This window comes from Lampris incognitus, chromosome 1, assembly GCF_029633865.1.
Source record: "Lampris incognitus isolate fLamInc1 chromosome 1, fLamInc1.hap2, whole genome shotgun sequence".
Lineage (NCBI taxonomy): Eukaryota > Metazoa > Chordata > Actinopteri > Lampriformes > Lampridae > Lampris > Lampris incognitus.
Window position 1 is genome coordinate 111,525,009 of NC_079211.1, and position 20,147 is coordinate 111,545,155.

The 20,147-nt window shown below is 47.8% G+C and overlaps 1 protein-coding gene across 1 annotated transcript in view; it reads right to left on the reverse strand.

The window, feature by feature from the left end:
- Positions 1 to 1,245: 1,245 nt before the first annotated feature.
- The window catches only part of cacna1ba (calcium channel, voltage-dependent, N type, alpha 1B subunit, a), a 269,201-nt gene continuing 250,299 nt past the window's right edge, over positions 1,246 to 20,147 (reverse strand). The window contains 7 exon segments of the mRNA XM_056281288.1: positions 1,246 to 1,800; positions 2,328 to 2,530; positions 4,831 to 5,056; positions 6,498 to 6,536; positions 14,141 to 14,260; positions 14,515 to 14,637; positions 17,196 to 17,387. Of these exon segments, the coding sequence (XP_056137263.1) occupies positions 1,246 to 1,800; positions 2,328 to 2,530; positions 4,831 to 5,056; positions 6,498 to 6,536; positions 14,141 to 14,260; positions 14,515 to 14,637; positions 17,196 to 17,387 (1,458 nt within the window).

The window sequence follows — 20,147 nt, forward strand, 5'->3', positions numbered from 1 at the left end:
AGCTGGCAAGGCTCCCGCAGCAGTGCCACCCCCCCCCCAAAGAAAAACAAGACAAACAAATTAACTCTGCAAGGTCATCATAGCAACTTGTTTTGACCAGACCTACCGTCTAAACATGCAGTTGTTTTACTGATATTAATGCAATTCAATTGTTATACTACTGATGCAGTTCTCATAGATGTTCAACGCTATCGTACTGTAATGTCTTTGCACAGGTTTCAGTCCTAGCCCGCCCCTCGTCCCCAACCATACTTGAATTCACTATAAAAACCAAATTATGCACGCAAAAATATTGACTATCGATAAGGTCATTTCACCATTCCTCTGTTCTAGCTATAGGTGTGGTTTCTAACGTCTCCGCTTGCAGATAAGGCTTCCTGTACAACTTGTTTTCCTGCAGAGCTAACGAACCAAACGACTACTCGAGTTTCGACGCGTTAGAAAACGACCGACGTTGCATCTTTTTTTCTACAGTGTATCTAAAAGGATAGGCACTTGGTCTTAAAACATCAGCGAGAGTTCTTTAAGAAACAGTAGACCTGAAATGATGGCAAACAAGCAATTTTTGCTAGAAGCAGTTTACATAAGACATACTTTTTTTCTCCATCATACAAAAAAATGCACACAACGAAAAGGTAATATATATATATATATATAAATAAATTTCATAGAAAACAAATTAATAAATCGGCCAAATGAACACGTTTCTTCACCATGCTTTGCTTTTCTTGAGTACAACAGTTGTGAAGTTTGCCAGGAAAAAAAAACACCAACTGACTGTCACCGTCTGTGTGACAATGGAAATCTATCTGATCAACGGACATAAAGGGAATGTCGTAAAGGATTAGGCAACATCATGGAATGGTTGAGTCCTAAAGTAAAGCACAACAGAACTGTTTTTACTGTGTAAATTACATCTGGAGTTTTTCACCGGACAGGTTTCAGGTTAATTTCAGCTGAATTCTGTCTTGGGTAAGACGTTCGAAACTGAACAAAATAAAATAAATCTTGGACCATATCAGATTTAATTAACCCACGGACAATTTCTTTTTCTGTACCTTCAAAAATGATCCCGTTCCAAGATTGTAAAATTCCAATGTTCTCCGTATCCTTCATCTTGTGAGTCGGGATCATAACACAGCATTATGTACACATGGCGAGAATGTAAACTAAAGCCTTCAACGAAGATGATAAAACTCATCACAATTCCTCAAAAATGCATTAAGAACATCAGTTTAAGCCATGCTAGCACCATTCATCCTCCTCCGCCTCCTGATAACACCTGGGTGCCCTGACAGCGGAGCCTGGGCCAGCGCTGCCCCCGAAACTGAAGTGGTACCCGTTGGGCACCACCAGGTTCTGCTGCGGAGAGTGGGGCAGTGCCCCAACATAAGACAGCGCAGTCCTAAGGGAGCGTCCAGCACGGGGGCTGGGCGAGGGCGAGGCCGCATCCTGGAAGACATCCAGCTGGTCCCGGAGGCTGCCGTGGGGGCTGCCCATGCGGGGCTCGCCGTAGCTGTGGCCCAGAAAGGGCTCGGAGCTGATGCGAGTGACGGGGCAGGGGAAGTGGCGGGAACTGCTGTGCCGCAGGGCGTTGTGCTCCGACAGTCCTCGGATCAGCCGGCCGATACAGAGAGAAGGCTGGCCGGATACAAAGTGCACAGGGGAGGAGTTGGCAGTCTTGAAGGCCACTGCGGGCCGAGGGGTGAGGGGGGTCTGGGGCAGCTGCCGGCGTCCGCGGCTAGGCATGCTAGAGCTGGAGCTCAACATCACCGGGCTGCCTTTAACCCAACCACTGCCCTAGATGAAAATTGAACAAGCAATTTGAAACGATAGACCATGACAAAAATGTGCAAGAGAGGTGAAAAAGGGAAGGACACAGGGACAGGGCACAGGAAAGGCGAGGCAAGGAAAAGAAAAGAGCAAAATCCGGTGAGAACAAAGAGTAAAGATGCCACATGAAGACGACAGAGACAGGGCAAGACAGGATGAAACGGAACGAGAAAATCGACAGATGTACAGACAAAATGCAAGGAAAATGGTGACAAAGGAGAGAAAGTGGGAAGAGAAGTGAAAGGCCATGAGTGGTTGCACTAAAGGCAGACAGAAGAGAAAGTTAAGCGGTAAAAAAAAACAAAACAAGCAAAGACATCAGTTCTGTTCAAGCGCTCATCTCTCATCCCTCACCGCCACTCACGGCTGCTTTCTCTCTAACTGCACTTTTGCTAAAATTGACAATCATTACCAAAACTAATTCCCATTGTCCACACTACCGTTTTTATGCCCTTGTATCATTGGCGGCTAAGCTGTGCCCCCTGCTCTCCTACCTGCTTGTTGAAGCTGGTATCCTGCACTTCGCTGGGCGAGGTGGCGCAGCTGGCGGTGGCAGATTTGGTGTGGCAGTGTTCCCGGCTGCAGTAGCGGTCGCACGAGTAGTAGCGCTGCTTGTCTGCAGAGGAGTGGTGGTGCTTTCTCTCGTGGGAGCGGCCGCGATCATGGGCCCGTTCTCTGGAGGAGGCTGGGTTGGCCCCTAAATCCCCAGGGACTTCTTCACATGAGAGAAAAAATCACATAATGGGGAGAAATGGTCTTTAACCGCATGGACAAAAACACCAAAAACACATAAGCGGTTCATATTACTACTGCCTGAGAAGAATGTTCTTAGCTAGTGTATGGAATCATATGGTTGCTGAACATGTATTCAGCAAACTTGTTTTTTTTTTGGGGGGGGGGGTTTCACCCCAATTGTACTTGGCCAATTACCCCTCTCTTCCGAGCCGTCCTGATCGCTGCTCCACCCCCTCTGCCAATCTGAAGAGGGCTGCAGACTACCACCTGCCTCCTCCGATACATGTGGAGTTGCCAGCCGCTTCTTTTCACCTGACAGTGAGGAGTTCCACCAGGTGGGACGTAGCGCGTGGGAGGATCACGCTATCCCCCCAGTTCCCCCTCCCCCCCAAACAGGCGCCCCCGACCGACCAGAGGGGGCGCTAGTGCAGCAACCAGGACACATACCCACATCTGGCTTCCCACCTGCAGACACGGCCAATTGTGTCTGTAGGGACACCCACCAAGCCGGAGGTAACACGGGGATTCGAACCAGCGATCCTCGTGTTGGTAGGCAATGGAATAGACTGCTACGCTACCTGGACACCCAGCAAACCTATTTTAATTCAGCATCAAGTAGATGTGTGAGTGTATAGGCAGTATGTGTCTTTATATAGACACAAACAAGCATGAGGTAGGGTTCAAAATAACTGCCTGGTGCACTAACTGACAGAATGTTCCGGTAATGTTAGCTAGTTGAACTGATGTGTAAAAGAGTATTTATGGACATTTAGCGCTGCTCAGTGGGTATTGGGTATGAAACAAACCACCTTTGTTTTTCTAGCCAGGCCTGCTGCCTGGACACTTGGTTCATGTTGAAAGCTATATGATCTTAAGACTTTGTTGTAACGGCATCGACTCCCTGGACCCCCACACTTGAAACGCAGGGCTCGTCAGCACTCGGACATACCGCCGAGACCAAAGGCCTTTCTTGTAGCCCATGCTGACATTTCTCTTTATCCACAGTCTTGTCCTGCTGGGAAGGTGCCCATAAATTAGTGGGTCATTGGCTGTGCATGTCTTTCAGATAAAGAGCAGCTATGAGAGGCTGTAGTCATACACCCAGATGGACGCACGGCCTCTCCTGAGACAAAACGCTGACTTGTACCATGCACGAAGCCCTGCGGTGGACTGGGATCGAGGCAGAAGTCTGCTCAGGCTTCACCACTTTCCCAGAAGACCCGGCGCTGTAATGCCACATCTATCTTCCCCATACACTGTACATACTGCAAGGTGAGGAGACGAGGAAACAGCACTGTCTCATAAAAAGGTCACTGACTGAGGATGATGAAAAGCAGCTAATTGCACTTGCCTTCAATTCTAAATTTTTAGACTCTAAAATTAAATCTTGTTAATATCGCTATTCTCAGAAACAGTCATTTGAAGTCTCATTTGGACAAAAATAAGTGTTACTGTGTAAAAACTTACTTACTAACAGACTTAACTTACTTACGAGCCCCCAAAAAGTTTAAATTATGCCATTACTCATTATGTGAGAGTGGATCTTCAATAACTGCATGAGTCAGATCTCCCTGAAACCTGGGATTCTGTGAACGTGGATGGTTTTGCTAGTTGCAGAACATTAAAGAGGCCAGGGACTGTGCAGAGAAGTTAAAGGTACCATGTGGCTGAGCGTGGCTTATCTTTGTACTAAATGTTTGCGAAAGTGTTATTGTGCTACATTGGCGCTGATTTAAAAACTACAGCCAAAAGACTGTAGAGGGGTTTTAAACCCCCCCCCCCAAGAAAATCAGAAGAAGGAAAAAAGAATCAAAACTGGGCAATATTTCATTTGCATGGAGAGTCCTGGGGTACTCATAAATTCAGTCCTTTCTATTATCCAGTGTTGTTCTTGTTTACATTCTTGTTGTGTATGGATATTTTTAACTGACTGATGATGTATTGTTGAATGTAGCCCCTATTTTATTTTATTTTTTTACCAAGTTTTAAAAGCACTTTTATTCTGTTCATAAAAGCAGTTAAATGAATAAGGGTTGATTTAATAAAGATTTGAAAACACTTTGTTTTGTTTTAATTCAAAAAGGCAACTTAAATCTATTTGAATATGTTTATATTTTATGGTTGCAGAATTTTGCAGAAATTGCTTTTTCACATCACAGAATCCCGAGGGGCCAATCAGTGTGGTGCAAACTTCAAAGCTGCGACTCTTTGGCGTTTGTATGTGGAGACCTGGTTTCCGCCATGTCTCTGGTAACTAACCACCAGTGGTAGCAGGCTGTCCACTCAGGCATCTATCCAAAGACCTCTGCTTCTTTTCCCTGTCCCTATCTCTGTCTCTGCGGTGGTGGCAGCGGTGGTGATGGTGATGGTGGTGGGGTCTGTCCTGGCTGGGTTTCTCCAGGGTGTAATCCCTCAAGTTGACCTCCTGTGGGCGGTGTGGAGTCACTGTGGAGGCGGAGCGCTTCATTGGACTGGCTTCAGGGGCCGGCTGTAAGAGACGGAGAGTTGGGCTGTGTCCAAATACTCTGCTACTACTACATAGTAACAGAATATACAGCATACAAATGGTACTATATACTGTCTAGTACTCACCATGCATTAAAATGTATTTAGTATGCATAATAAATCTAATACAGTAACCTTAGTCACCCAACTGATGTGAGGGCAAATGGCTTCAGCTCACACAATCTGTATCTCCATGGTACACACACCAAATTGCCATTTTCTTTCAGAATAGTGTCCAGTTGATTCAATCAGTTTTTTTTGTTTGTGTGAAAATAGTACATATCCTGGTATTTTTAGTATCCTGTATTTTTCCATACAACCAAGACTTTAATACGGGTGCTACATAGAGTGCAGTATGGCGGTGGTTTGGGTATTGGGACACAACCTTGGTCAGACTGATTCCACACGGATTCTGTGAAAACAATTCCACCTAGTGGTGAATCTTCTGAACTAGATGGTTCAGAGACTTGAGTGCCCTGCTATCTTTACTGCTAGTAACAGCAGGTTTAGGCATCATAAGATGTTTGGGTACTTTACTGATTTCTTTTTAATCACAATATTAAATGTCAGGCAGAGATACAGCCACCCAAAGTCAACAAGCACCTAATACACCTAAGAAATCATTTTAATGGATGGATATATATATATGTTTTTTTTCCTCCCCCATTGTATCCGGCCAATTACCCCATTCTTCCAAGTCACCCTGCCCCACCCTCTCTGCCGATCCGGGGAGGGCTGCAGACTACCACATGCCTCCTCCGATACATGTGGCGTCACCAGGTGCTTCTTTTCACCCCAGTGAGGAGTTTCACCAGGGGGACGTAGCGCGTGGGAGGATCACGCTATTCCCCCCAGTTCCCCCTCCCCCCCGAACAGGCGCACTGACCGACCAGAGGAGGCGTTAGTGCAGCGACCAGGACACATACCCACATCCGGCTTCCCACCTGCAGACACGGCCAATTGTGTCTGTAGGGACGCCCGATCAAGCCGGAGGTAACACTGGGATTCAAACCGGCGATCCCTGTGTTGGTAGGCAACGGAATAGACTGCTACGCTACCCAGATGCCCCCTCAGTAATAATTTTAATGGATATTTTTGACTGAGGAAACCAGTTGACATAGTGTAAGTTTATTCACAAATAGTGCTTTGAGCCAAAGCACCTTCCCCACCACACAACTCCATATCTGCAACATAATATAATAATAATATCTAATAGTCGACCCATTATCTAAAGGAAGATAAAAAGACAGGCTTCTCCTTTGAATGATATTGTTCAGTACCATGTATACTTTAGATCTAGAGTTAAGTAACATGCTAAACTAGCAAGAGACTCATTGACATGTTATTATGGCTGAACACGCCGACCCCACAGGAGAGGAGGAGGGCTGACAGAAAGAGAAGGGTGGTATACTTGGGGTACTTACAGCCAGCTGGGTGCCTGGAGAGTGACGCAAGTGGCTCCGCTGTTGGGCAACATGGGTGGAGGAGTTATGGGGGGGGGCAGGGTTAGGACACATGGACCAGGAAGGAGGCGAGGTAGGAAGGATAGATGAGCAGGGAGAGGTGGAAAGAAAGAGGGACAGAGGTGATACTGAACACCACAGACAAGGAGAGCCTGTTATAAAGTCACAACGGTCTGACGTTGTGAGGACTGAAAATAAATCAGGTGTTGGGTGGCTTGGGTTTTACTCACTCCTCAGTGAGAGCTCTATGAAGTTGAAAGTACGACAGTGTATTATTGAAGGTTTTTGGTTTTCCCTGCTGTGGGTCCGTGCAGCATATTTCAGCGGCTGGCAATAAGACAAAATTACCCACTGCAATACGCAAGAGAGAAATTCTTCTATTTGTATGTCTATTTCTACCTGGAGACCCCCCCGGTCTCTTTCAGCACGTCCCACCCGGCCTCTGCTCCAGCGTCCTTCAGAGAGATCACATAGAAACTTATCTCTCTTCTTTTCATCTGCTCCTGCCTGCCAAGTTTGTGAGTTTGGAGAAGAGCCAAATGGAGGAAAACCAAGCAAATAAAACGGGGTCTGCACATATTAAGAGGTGATGAAACTGGGATATCAGCACCCGACCCAAGTAATCCAGGTTAAAGGGCTCAAGGATGAGCTTAGTACCTTATAAAGGCTCATTGTGAACAGAATTAAAGGCTAGTCTTCCCATGCTAGAAGGCGGTGTGAGTGTCCAGGACAACTCAAGGTGTCCAATGTCATCATGGCACAAAGAGGATCTTGAGGATGGGGAATTAGAAATAGCTGCTTCTGATCTTGGCAAAACTAAGCGGCGTCAAATGAGGCATTACAAAAATGGGAGGTTGGTGAAGTTATGGAAAATCAGTCTGCTGAGAAGTGAAAAAGAAACTGCTCAGATAGATGCTGGAGCCTGTGAGCATGCAGCCCACAGGGTTCTCATTATGCTCCGGCAACAGTACGTCATTTCCAAAAGGGCAGCATTAATTGCACTAGCTAAAGGATTTCCTGCCCCCATTCCAAAAGGTGAGAAAAAAACGAAGGGAAGTGATGCATCTCTCAAACAACAACCATCCATTCATTAATTCTCTGCAAGTTCTCTCTCCTCTTATGGTAAGCCAATTATGATCTCCCCTTCCCAGCAAACCAGGGATGGCAACGCTCCCGTCTTTCGGCTCGCAGCCATTTTGAGCCACTATCATCTTTTCAGTTGGCAGCAGGAGAAAAATGATACGGGGCAAACAGCTGGCAGCCTGCCAGAGGCAAATCAGATTACCCTGAATCTCTCCAATGCACGAGGAGTAGGGTCAACAAAGGCTCCTCCAACTGGGCAGTGTGAGGGATGCACTTTAAATGCAGCAATCAATAAACATCAATATCAGTCAGGATATGAGGGCTGATTATATTCCATGGGACTGAGTGAAGGATTTGAGCTTTTCATTTCTAACTGCATCTTTATGGGATGGAAATGAGCAAATGCTCCTCCCTGCTTCTGTAAAATGGAAATGTTCTTCCTTGTAACAGATTGTTATTCTTAGCAAGAATAAACCGCTAACTGAGGGTGGCCACTTTCCTTTACCATGAGAAACTTACAACAAACTGCTTAAGTTTTTGAATTATCGCTGCACAGTCCATTTGAATAAAAGCTTTTTGAATTGTGTATCTGTGAAAAGCTTGGCCTGCTACGTGTAAAAGCGATCACAGAATTTCCTGCTGGACCCCCTGCAGCCCAATTAGCATAAGTAGAAAACTGAAGAACATCTAATATCTATAAAGAATACAACGACAGACCGTAGATTATCGACATATCTAATTAGTCTGCATCAGAGGTCCATAGATCGCTGTTATGTGTTCAAAATGGGCCTGAACTTTGTACACTCTACTGTTTAGGGACCTCTCTGAATGGAAGCTTTGCCTGCTGATGGTTCCTGATGTTATCTGTCTGTGGGTCTCTAACTGTCGTGACAGGCAGGGAACAGCATGTTAGATTAGGGAGGCACACGTTAGATACACTGACCCTCATTGGACGGCACATCACCTAGTTGTGTTTTTCTGTCTGCTCTACTCCCTTTACAGCAATCATTTCCCCTCCAAGGACTCTTCCGGAAAGCTCTGGAAATCTGCTGACGACATGACACAGACTGACGTTGTACACAAATGCGATGAGTCATTGCACACGGGAGGCTGAGCAGCTGGTTTCCTGTTGCAGCCACGACAACATGCCACTCAGTATATTGTGAAGATGGTAGGAATGATTATGGATTACCCCTGTGGAGCCTTTCAATGTCCTGGCAACCAAAATATCAGCTCCATCCATCAAAAAGGCTCAGCAGCAGATGTGCTTCCTGCAACAGCGAAGAAACTCAACCTGCCACATGGTCATTGGGTTCATCCTCTCCTCCTCCACGACTGTCTGGTAATGATCAGATGAGCACCTCACAGGGGAGGGCCAAACCACCATCTGCAGGGAGATCATCAGCTGCATCCGATCAGCGGAGGAGATCTGAGGCTGCAATCTCCCCACCCTCCAGAACCTCTATGGTCAAGGTCCACTGTCATTTACTGTATCTGTGTTTCTCACTCTGCTGATGTAAAGCCCATTGAGGCTGTGACTGTGATTTAGGGATATGTAAGTGAACTTGACTTGCGTGGGCAAGATAGTCAACCCATCTCACCCTGAATACAACATTTTAAACTCTCCTGCTTGGAAGTAATTCTACAAAATTAGAACTGAAACGCCCGGGCACTAGAATAGCTTCTTCTTATTATTGATGAGCTGTGGGCCTCATCAATAAGTGAACAGCACAACTTCTTTCTCCTACTCCTCTCTCTCTCTCTCTCTCTCTCTCTCTCTCTCTCTCTCTCTCTCTCTCTCTCTCTCTCTCTCTCTCTCTCTCTCTCTCTCTCTCTCTCTCTCTCTCTCTTAAAACTGAATTTTTATACAGTCAATTCTTTATACCTATACATTGGTTGTATACTATGTAAATGTATGGTTAATACTGAGTAAGTTATTTTAGTAATGCCCGGATAAATGGGGAGGGTTGTGTCAGGGAGGGCATCCAGCTTAAAAACTTTGCCAAATCAAATATGCGGATCATAAATCAGATTTCCATACCAGATCGGTTGAGGCGTGGATTACCAACAATCGCTACCGGTACTGTTGGCCAGCAGGGTGATGGTGGAAACTATGCTACTGTTGGGCAAAGGAGAAGGAGAGGGGGAAGGCATGTCCAGAGGCAGCGGGAGAGGAGGAGGGGTAGGAGTGTGGAGGTGAGAGTTGGAACTTTGAATGTTGGCACTATGACTGGTAAAGGGAGAGAGCTGGCTGATGTGACGGAGAGAAGGAAGGTAGATATACTGTGTGTGCAAGAGACCAGGTGGAAGGGGAGTAAGGCCAGGAGCATCAGAGGTGGGTTCAAACTCTTCTACCATGGTGTGGATAGGAGGAGAAATGGGGTATGGGTAATTCTGAAGGAAGAGTATGTCAATAGTGTGTTGGAGGTGAAGAGAGTGTCAGACAGAGTGATGAGTATGAAGCTGGAAATCGAAGGTGTGTTGATGAATGTTATCAGCGCATATGCCCCGCAAGTTGGGTGTGAGATGTAAGAGAAAGAATTCTGGAGTGAGTTGGTTGAAGTGAAGTGGTGAGAATGTACCCAAGGAGGAGAGAGTGGTGATTGGAGCAGACTTCAATGGTGAAGGGAACAGAGGTGATGAGGAGATGATGGGCAGGTATGGCGTCAAAGAGAGAAATGTGGAAGGACAGTTGGTGGTGAATTTTGCGAAAAGGATAGCCGTGGCTGTGGTGAATACATATTTCAAGAACAGGGAGGAACACGGTATATCTTACATAAGAGGCACGAGCTGAAAGAAATTGGAGACCGCAAGGTGGTGACAGGGGAGAAAATAGCTAAGCAGCATCGGATGGTTGTCTGCAGGATGACTTTGGAGATCAAGAAGAGGAAGAGAGTGAAAGCAGAGCCAAGGATCAAATGTTGGAAGTTGAAGAAGGAAGACTGTTGTGTGGAGTTCAGGGAGGAGTTAAGACAGGCACTGGATGGTAGTAAAGAGTTGCTAGATGGCTGGGAAACCACTGCAGATATAGTGAGGGAGACAGCTAGGAAGGTATGTGGTTTGTCACCTGGACAGAGTAAGGAAGACAAGGAGACTTGATGGTGGAATGAGGAAGTACAGGAAAGTATACAGAGGAAGAGGTTGGCAAAAAAGAACTGGGATAGTCAGTGAAATGAAGAAAATAGGAGTACAATGAGATGTGCCATAAAGCAAAGAGAGAAGTGGTGAAGGCAAAGGAAAAGACATGGTGAGTTGTATGAGAAGTTGGACACTAAGGAAGGAGAAAGTGACTTGGACCAATTGGCTAGACAGAAGGACCGAGCTGGGAAGGATGTGCAGCAGGCTAGGGTGATGAAGGATAGAGATGGAAATGTGCTGACAAGCGAGGAGAGTGTGCTGAGAAGTTGGAAGGAGTACTTTGAGGGGCTGATGAATGAAGAAAATGAGAGTGAGAGAAAGTTGGATGATGTGGGGACAGTGAATCAGGAAGTGTGGTGGATTGGCAAGGAGGAAGTGAGGGCAGCTATGAAAAGGATGAAGAGTGGAAAGGTGGTTGGGCCACATAACATACCTGTGGAGGCATGGAGGTGTTTAGGAGAGATGGTAGTGGCGTTTTTAACTAGATTGTTTAACACAATCTTGGAAAGTGTTAGGATGCCTGAGGAGTGGAGAAGAAGCATACTGGTACCGATTTTCAAGAATAAAGGTGATGCAGAGAGCTGCAGTAACCACAGAGGTACAAAGTTGATCAGCCACAGCATGAAGATATGGGAAAGAGTAATAGAAGCTAGGTTAAGAGGAGAGGCGATGATTAGCGAGCAGCAGTATGGTTTCATGACAAAAAAGAGCACCACAGATGTGATGTTTGCTTTCACAACGTTGACGGAAAAGTATAGAGAAGGCCAGAAGGAGTTAGTTACATTGTGTCTTTAGAGAAAGCATATATCAGGGTGTGTATATTGTGTGTGTATACATATAGTATATATATATATGTATTGGGAGAACGATGCTGAATATGGAGCTGTCAGGGAACTGGAAAAGAGGAAGGCCAAAGATGAGGTTTATGGATGTGGTGAGGGAAGACATGCAGGTGGCTGGTGTGACAGAGGAAGATGCAGAAGACAGGAAGAAATGGAAACGGAAGATCCGCTGTGGCGACCCCTAACAGGAGCAGCTGAAAGTAGTAGTAGTAGATACGACAGGGTGTCGAGAGAGGACGTGTGGTATTGTATGAGGAAGTCGGGAGTGGCAGAGAAGTATGTAGGAGTGGTGCAGGATATGTATGAGGGCATTGTGACAGTGGTGAGGTATACAATAGGAAGGACAGATGGGTTCAAGGTGGAGGTGGGATTACATCAAGGATCGGCTCTGAGCCCTTTCTTGTTTGCAATGGTGATGAAGAAGTTGACAGATGAGATCAGGCAGGTGTCTTTGTGGACTATGATGTTTGCGGATGACATTGTGATCTGTAGCCAGAGTAAGGAGCAGGGTGAGGAGAGCTTGGAGAGGTGGAGGTATGCACTGGAGAGAAGAGGAATGAAAGTCAGTAGGAGTAAGACAGAATACATGTGTGAATGAGAGGCAGGACAGCAGAATGGTGAGGATGCAAGGAGTAGAGGTGACGAAGGCATATGAGTTTAAATACTTGAGGTCAACTGTTCAAACTAACGGGGAGTGCAGAAGAGAGGTGAAGAAGAGAGCGCGAGTGCAGGCAGGGTGGAGTGGGTGGAGAAGAGTGTCAGGAGTGATTTGTGGCAGAAGGGTAGCAGCAAGAGTTTAAGGGAAGTTTTACCAGATGGCAGTGAGACCAGCTATGTTGTATGGTTTGGAGACAGTGGCACTGACAAAAAGACAGGAGGCAGAGCTGGAGGTGGCAGAGTTGAAGATGCTAAGATTTTTGTTGGGATTGACAAAGAAGGACAGGATTAGGAACGAGTATATTAGAGGGACTTATATTATGACCACCTGCCTAACCTAATATGCTGTTGGTCCTCTGTGAGCCACTACAACAGGGCCGACCTGCTGAGGCACGGACTCTACAAGACCCCTGAAGGTGTCTTATGGTATCTGGCATCAAAACAGCAGCAGATCCTTCAAGTCCTGTAAATTGGGAGGTGAAGCCACTGTGGATCAGCCTTATTGGTCCAGCACATCCCACAGATGCTCAATTGGATTGAGATCTGGAGAATCTGGAGGCCAGAACAACCCCTTGCACACTTCATCATGTTCCTCAAATCATTCCCAAACAATGTGTGCAGTGTAACAAGATGCATTATCCTGCTGAAAGAGGCCACTGCCACCAGGGAATACCATTGCCATGAAGGGGTATACTTGGTTTACAACGATGTTTAGGTAGGGGGATTGTGTCAAACTGACATCCACATGAATGGCCAGACTCAGGGTTTGCCAGCAGAACATTGGCCAGAGCATCACATTCCCTCCACCGGCTTGTCATCTTTCCACAGTACACCCTGGTGCCATCACTTCCCCAGGTAAATGGCAAACATGTACACAGACATCCAGGTCATCTAAAAGAAAATATACTTAACGGACCAGGCAACCTTCTTCCAGTGCTCCCAGGTTCAGTTCCGATGCTTGCTTGCCCATTGTAGGCACTTTCGACAGTGGACAGGGATCATTATGGGCACTCTGACCGGTCCCCGCAGCCCCATACGCAGCAGGGTACTGTGTGTTGTGACACATTCCTCCCGTAACATCATTAAAATTTTCTACAACACAGGAGACCCTCTGTCTGTTCGGACCAGATGGGACAGCCTTTGTTACCCTCGCACGTCGATGAGACTTGGGCACCCAACACCCTGTTACTGGTTTGTCCCTTCTCGGACCACTGTCGGTTAGGGAACTCACCACTGACCGCGAGCACCCCACAAGCCTTGCCATTTCAGAGATGTTCTGAGCCAGTCATCTGGCCATAAGAATTTGGCCCTTGTCAAAGTCAGTGAGGTGTCTACTCCTGCCCATTTCTTATGCATCCAACACGGTGACTAGGGGAACTGATTGTTCACTTACCATCTAATCTACCCAGCTACTCAAGACCTTGACATGTGCTGGGGTTTGGAGATGATCAATGTTATTCAGTTCACCTGTGAGTGGTCATAATGTTTATGAACATATACTAGATATATATTCTAAATACAGTGACAAGCTGTAAAAAAACAGTATAACAAATATACTTAAGTAGCACATTGTATTGAAATCTCAATTTTCCTGGAGTGAGATACAAGTTCACAGAGGTTTCAAAACTATGTAGAGCAGTTGAAGTGAAGTGCTTTTCTTTTATGACAAGGTTGCTTATTTATAAAAAATAAATTAAATAATTTATTCCTGGATAATTCCAACAACGCAATGAAAATCTCTAAACTATTTAGTAGTTTGGAAAGCTGGAGGGAAAAACTTTACACGTGACAAAAACCACTGAGGTGAATTTTCCTCACAGTACAATACTAAAAGGTTTAAAATTTAATATGCTTTTACATTTGATTACACGTTAGCAGACATACCTGTACTTCAGTGTTGAGCCGAGGCATGGACATGGCCCTCCCCTGGTTCTCAAGGCCTGTGCCAGGCACTGCCACAGTGCTACTGACACTGGTCTCCATCTTCCTCATCTCCACAGACTCCTGTGCACACACACGCAGGGTTACTGGCTTCACTTTAGTCCAGCACATTAACATGTGTACAAACACAGCAAAATCAACGTGGCACAACTGCATATCTGTTCCTATACAAAGCAGTACCAGGAAGTAAGTGTATGTGTGTGTGTGTGTGTGTGTGTGTGTGTGTGTGTGTGTGTGTGTGTGTGTGTGTGTGTGTGTGTGTGTATGTGTGCGTCAGCCAGCAGGGGCAGACTGGTGTGTGTCTCCAATCATGGTACCTGGGGAGCAGCGGTTTCGGGCATGTCCTCTGACTGGCCTCTGGAGAGGGTGCGTTTACTCTTCATCTTTGGCGCCTCCTTAGTCTTCTCTGTCGCCCACGAAAATGAACCCTTGATGTTGTGCTCATGACCTGGCCTGAGTGTTGGTGGCAAAAGGACATCTTTTTGTCAAACGTTTTCTGAAAAATAAGCTACTAAATGCCCATTTCTGATGTCTTTTAGGATCCCTCTGGTGCTGGTCACAAGCTAACAGAATTGCAAGAATGAGCAAAATAAAAGAGCAAACGTACATTTACATATGATATAATCACATTTACAAAGAAAATTTAATAAAGGGCAGCCCTGCCGGGTACACAACTAATTATAATTATTTTCAAAGGTATTACTCCCCATATCCGCTGTGCCTAGATCTCACATATGTTTTGGAAACGACAATAGGACGGAATCAAATTTAATTTTAGAAGGCTCCTTACTTGATAAAAAAAAGAATGCAATAATAGATTTATTAGAACTGTACTTCACTCAAAAAAAACAAGATATCTCCCAAAGGGAAGTTCTTTTGGAATGCTTTAATTCCGCACATAGATTGGGGGGGAAAAAAAGCCCGATATTACCATACAAATTCTGTATCCCTAATAAATCTAAAGAGATTCACTTCAAAATTCTACATAAAATATACACAAGGCTCAGCATTTTCGGTTTTTACTAATTTTCACCGGAAAACATCCAGATTTTTTTAAAAGGAGCAGATCGGTTTAAACTGATTTTCACCCGGATTTTATGTTTCCACGGATCCAAAAGTTGTTCCTGTTCGTGTGAGGTTATGTAACAGTGTCCTCTTGTGGCTAAATTCGGCATGCTGGATGGCTTTGAAAAATACAAACCGAAAACGCTGAGCCTTGAATATACTCATGTAACAAATTACTAGCTAAATTCTTAGACTTGTAAGAGAAATGTAATTTTTGTGGGAAAGATGAGAAAACTATTTCACATGTATTTCATGAACACGAATTTATTCAAGCTTTTTGGCATGGCCTTAATCAGCACTTCATTTTTTTTGAAGGAAATTACTGTATTTACAACGAAAAATGTAATCTGCTATTTTACCCATGAGAACCATTCGATTGAATATGTTGTTATTTATTGTATTCTGTGTGGCAGGTTTTTCATACATAAAAACAGATACTGAAAATCTATTCCAAAGTTAAATGTATTTTTGACTGAATTAAATTATTAAATCACTTAGAATAGCTAATAACAAAAACAGATCTATTTCTGAAACATTACGACAATCTTTTGACATAATAACCCCTGACCTTTATTGTTTAAATTTTTTTTTTTAATATTCGCTCTGTGCCAGAAACCATGTTAAAATGTGAAAAGAAAAATAACCATCGTGAATATGAAAGAGTATCCTATGCTTTGGGACTGGGGGGGGGGGGCTAGAGGGGTCAGTCTTCTTGGTCTGGACCAGTGTGTCTGAAGCAGCCTCTTTTGCTGCTTTGCTGTTATGCATCAGCCTTACCCTCTTCAGCTGTCTGCATTTTGCTCTCCTGAGCACTGTCACATGGTTGGCAGCCATGGTTTGCCGCCGCCTCCGTTTTTCTAGCAGACTCTGCTGCCGCTGGTGTTTGTCAGCGGTTCCTGCTGACCGGAAGTTCCTACAGAGTGCGCCGTCCTCCTCCCTGTACTTGACATCCTCCCTTAACAACGTTAGCCAGCTTGCTCACAATTCTGTTCCCCCCCCCCCCTCTTTTTCTCCCCAGTTGTCAATTGTACTTGGCAAATTGCTCCACTCTCCCTAGCCATGCCGGTCACTGCTCCACCCCCTCTGCCGATCCGGGGAGGGCTGCGAACTACCACACGCCTCTTCCGATACATGTGGAGTCACCAGCCACTTCTTTTCACCTGACAGTGAGGAGTTTCTCCAAGGGGCTGTAGCGCGTGGGAGGATCATGCTATTCCCCCCAGTTCCCCCTCCCCCCCGAACAGGCACCCCGACCGACCAGAGGAGGCGCTAGTGCAGCGACCATGACACATTCCCACATCTGGCTTCCCACTCACAGACACGGCCAACTGTGTCTGTAGGGATGCCCAACCAAGCCGGAGGTAACATGGGGATTTGAAGTTGCGATCCCCGTGTTGGTAGGCAATGGAATAGACTGCTACACTACCCAGACGCCCCTCCTTGCTAACAATTCTTGTTTCCTCCAATTTGGTCTCTTACCTCAGGCTTTCCGTTATTTTTTGGTTTTAGTTGATGCCTTCTCTGTAGTTTTTTTAGCTAGCATGCATCACTGTGGCAACTTCATTTCGGGTCACAGACCGATGGTCTGAGCTCGCACTGTACTGTGACTAGCGAATTGTTTGGCTGCTGCTTTTTGTTGACAGTTGATGCAAGCGGATCCAAACATGTTTGCATGCCTGATCACGTTAGCTTTGGCTAAACTGTAGAAGGCTTTTTTTTTCACTGAACAAGGATTGTGGATTTGTCCTCCATTAATTACACTGAACTGTAGATGACAAGCTGTCCAGTATGAAGAGAAGGATGGATGACTGTGAAATGAAACCTAACCATATACTATACGAGAGTTGAATATAAAATAGGAATAGACTTTAAAAATTCTGAACTATTTTTTTTTAAATTTATGCAGTGAAGCCACAGGAAAAATATAATGAACTTACAGTGTGCCTCCGTTGTTGAGGGAACTGGAGCTGGGTCTGGTCTGGGACTGGGGCTGGGATTTGAATTGGGACTTTGACTGGGGTTGAAGCATACTGGGAGGTTCAACACTGTCCAACATCATGGGCAGGTCTTTCTCCTGCATGTGAGTCAGAGGCAGCAATGGCTTAAACAGAGCCCCGACCTTGCTCTGTGGAGGAGAGATGGATGGCAACATGCTGAAGACATCCGGAGGCAGCAGGCAGAATATTGTTGGACCCTGATCAGCCAGTGATAGTGCAATGGCACCCAACATGTGAAGACTAGGGCCAGAATATTCATTCTCTTGCAGTCATATGAGTGTTTATGACTGAATGTGTTTGTGAGTGTGCTTTTACATGTGTGCTTATATGTATAGGAGCATACACATGCAAGTGAAGAGGATACAAAGGACATCAGCATCATATCGCAGCCATCAGCCAAACACATTCTTTGGCTGCGGCTGGAAAGTTTAGCTACCAAACCAGCCGCATTGACAGGCCATCAACCAGTGGACGGCAAAATAGTGAACGTGGTTGATGGATAGAAATCTTTCAGCCAGTTAGGTTAGTGGACCAACAGTATCTTCCCATTTCTTGTCCAAGTGTTTTAATGCAGTGACAGTGTTTCCATACATGTAAGCATGTCTGTGGGCGCATGCGTGCGTGTTGGTTCTAATGCATTCATTCATTCACGTGCGTGCCTCTGAGCACATGTGTGCATGTCTGCAAGAGGACATATTTATGTGTGTGTGTGTGTGTGTTTGTGTGTGTATTGTGACAACCCCGGGGTCCGCCCGGCTTCAGCACCATGGCCAGTGACCCAGCAGAGCCCAGAAACACACCTGGCCCCAATCACGAGAGGGAGACAGAGTGACACACCTGGCCCCAATCGGAGGCTGATGAGGAGCCCCAGGATAAAAGGGAGCCAGAGACAGCCATCCGGGAGGGAGAGCTATAGTTGTGTTGGCTGCCCAGCGTAGGAGCCAACGAAGACGGGAGCCAGCCGTCTCAGACAAGGAGTACTACTCCTGCTGAACGTTGTTTTTCTGTTTGTCTTTTGAATAAATGCCCACAGCGGGCTCAACTTGCCGACGGTCTCTGTTTCGTTGTTGGGTCGGGTGCTAAGTTCCCCGGTGGTTGTCACAGTTGGTGGAGAATGCGGGCAACGTGAAACCACTACCAGAGCACCCGATTCAGTGAAGCAGACCATGATCAGCCGAAGCATGGAGGCAGCAATGCAGTTGCTGATCCAAGCCCAAGCCAGGCAGGCTGAGGGCATGGCCACTCTCAAGCAGATAATGGCCGCCGTCACCGGCCTCCTCCCGACCAGTTGAGCTTGGATGCCCAGCGTCCCCGAGACACCGCGTGTGAGTCCCGCTAGCCCTGCGGCTGCTACGCCGCCTGTGAGTTCCGCTAGCCCCGCGGCTGTTACACCGCCTGTGAGTTCCGCTGGCCCCGCGGCTGCTACGCCGCCTGTAAGGTCTGCTAGCCCTGCGGCTGCCACGGCGCCTGTGAGATCCGCTAGCCCCGCGGCTGCCACGCCTCCAGTGAGTTCCGCTAGGCCCGCGGCTGCCATGCTGCCAGTGAGGTCCGCTAGCGCCGTGGCAGCCAGGCTGCCTTTGGGTCCCGCAGCTGGCAGGCCGCCTTCAAGTCCCGCAGCTGGCAGGTCACCCTTGAGCCCCGCGGCTGGCAAGTCGCCCTTGAGCCCCGTGGCTAGCAGGCTGCCTTTGAGCCCCGCGGCTGCCAGGCTGCCTTCGAGTCCCACGGCTGGCAGGCCGCCTTTGAGTTCCGCGGCTGCCAGGCCGCCGTCGAGTTCGAGCCCCGTGGCTGCCAGGCCGCCTTTGAGCCCTGCGGTTGCCAGGACGCCTTCGAGACCCACGGCTGGAAGGCCGCCTTTGAGCCCCACGGCTGCCAGACCGCCTTCAGGTCCCGCGGCTGCCTGGCCGCCTTCGAGTCCCGCGGCTGGCAGGCCGCCCTTGAGCCCCACGGCTGGCAGGCCGCCTTTGAGCCCCACGGCTGGCAGGCTGCCGTCGAGTTCGAGTCCCGCGGCTGCTAGGCCGCCTTTGAGTCCCGCGGCTGGCAGGTCGCCCTTGAGCCCCGCGGCTGGCAGGCTGCCCTTGAGCCCTGCGGCTGCCAGGCCGCCTTCGAGTCCCACGGCTGGCAGGCTGTCTTTGAGTTCCACGGCTGCCAGGCCGCCGTCGAGTTCGAGCCCTGCGGCTGGCAGGCCGCCTTTGAGTTCCGTGGTTGCCAGGCCGTCTTTGAGTTCCGCGGCTGCCAGGCTGCCGTCGAGTTCGAGCCCTGTGGCTGCCAGGCCGCCTTTGAGCCCTGCGGTTGCCAGGCCGCCTTTGAGACCCACGGCTGGCAGGCCGCCTTTGAGCCCCACGGCTGCCAGGCCGCCTTCAGGTCCCGCAGGTGGTAGGCCGCCTTTGAGTTCCGCGGCTGCCTGGCCGCCTTTGAGCCCCGCGGCTGGCAGGCTGCCCTTGAGCCCTGCGGCTGCCAGGCCGCCTTCGAGTTCCACGGCTGGCAGGCTGTCTTTGAGTTCCACGGCTGCCAGGCCGCCGTCGAGTTCGAGTCCCGCGGCTGGCAGGCCGCCTTTGAGTTCCGCGGTTGCCAGGCCGCCTTTGAGACCCGCGGCTGGCAGGCCGCCTTTGAGCCCCGCGGCTGCCAGGCTGCCTTCGAGTCTGGGCGCCCTCCCGATCGGTCGCAGCCCTTGGGTCCCCCGCCGGAGATGTTCTGCCTCCGGTGTCCTGGTCGCCCGCCCGACCGTTCCCAGCCCTCTGGCCGCCTGCCTGAGATCCCTGACCCGGGTTTCCTTCGTGGGAGGAGGAGTTGTGACAACTCCGGGGTCAGCCCGGCTTCAGCACCATGGCCAGTGACCCAGCAGAGCCCAGAAATGCACCTGGCCCCAATCGCGAGAGGGAGACTGAGCG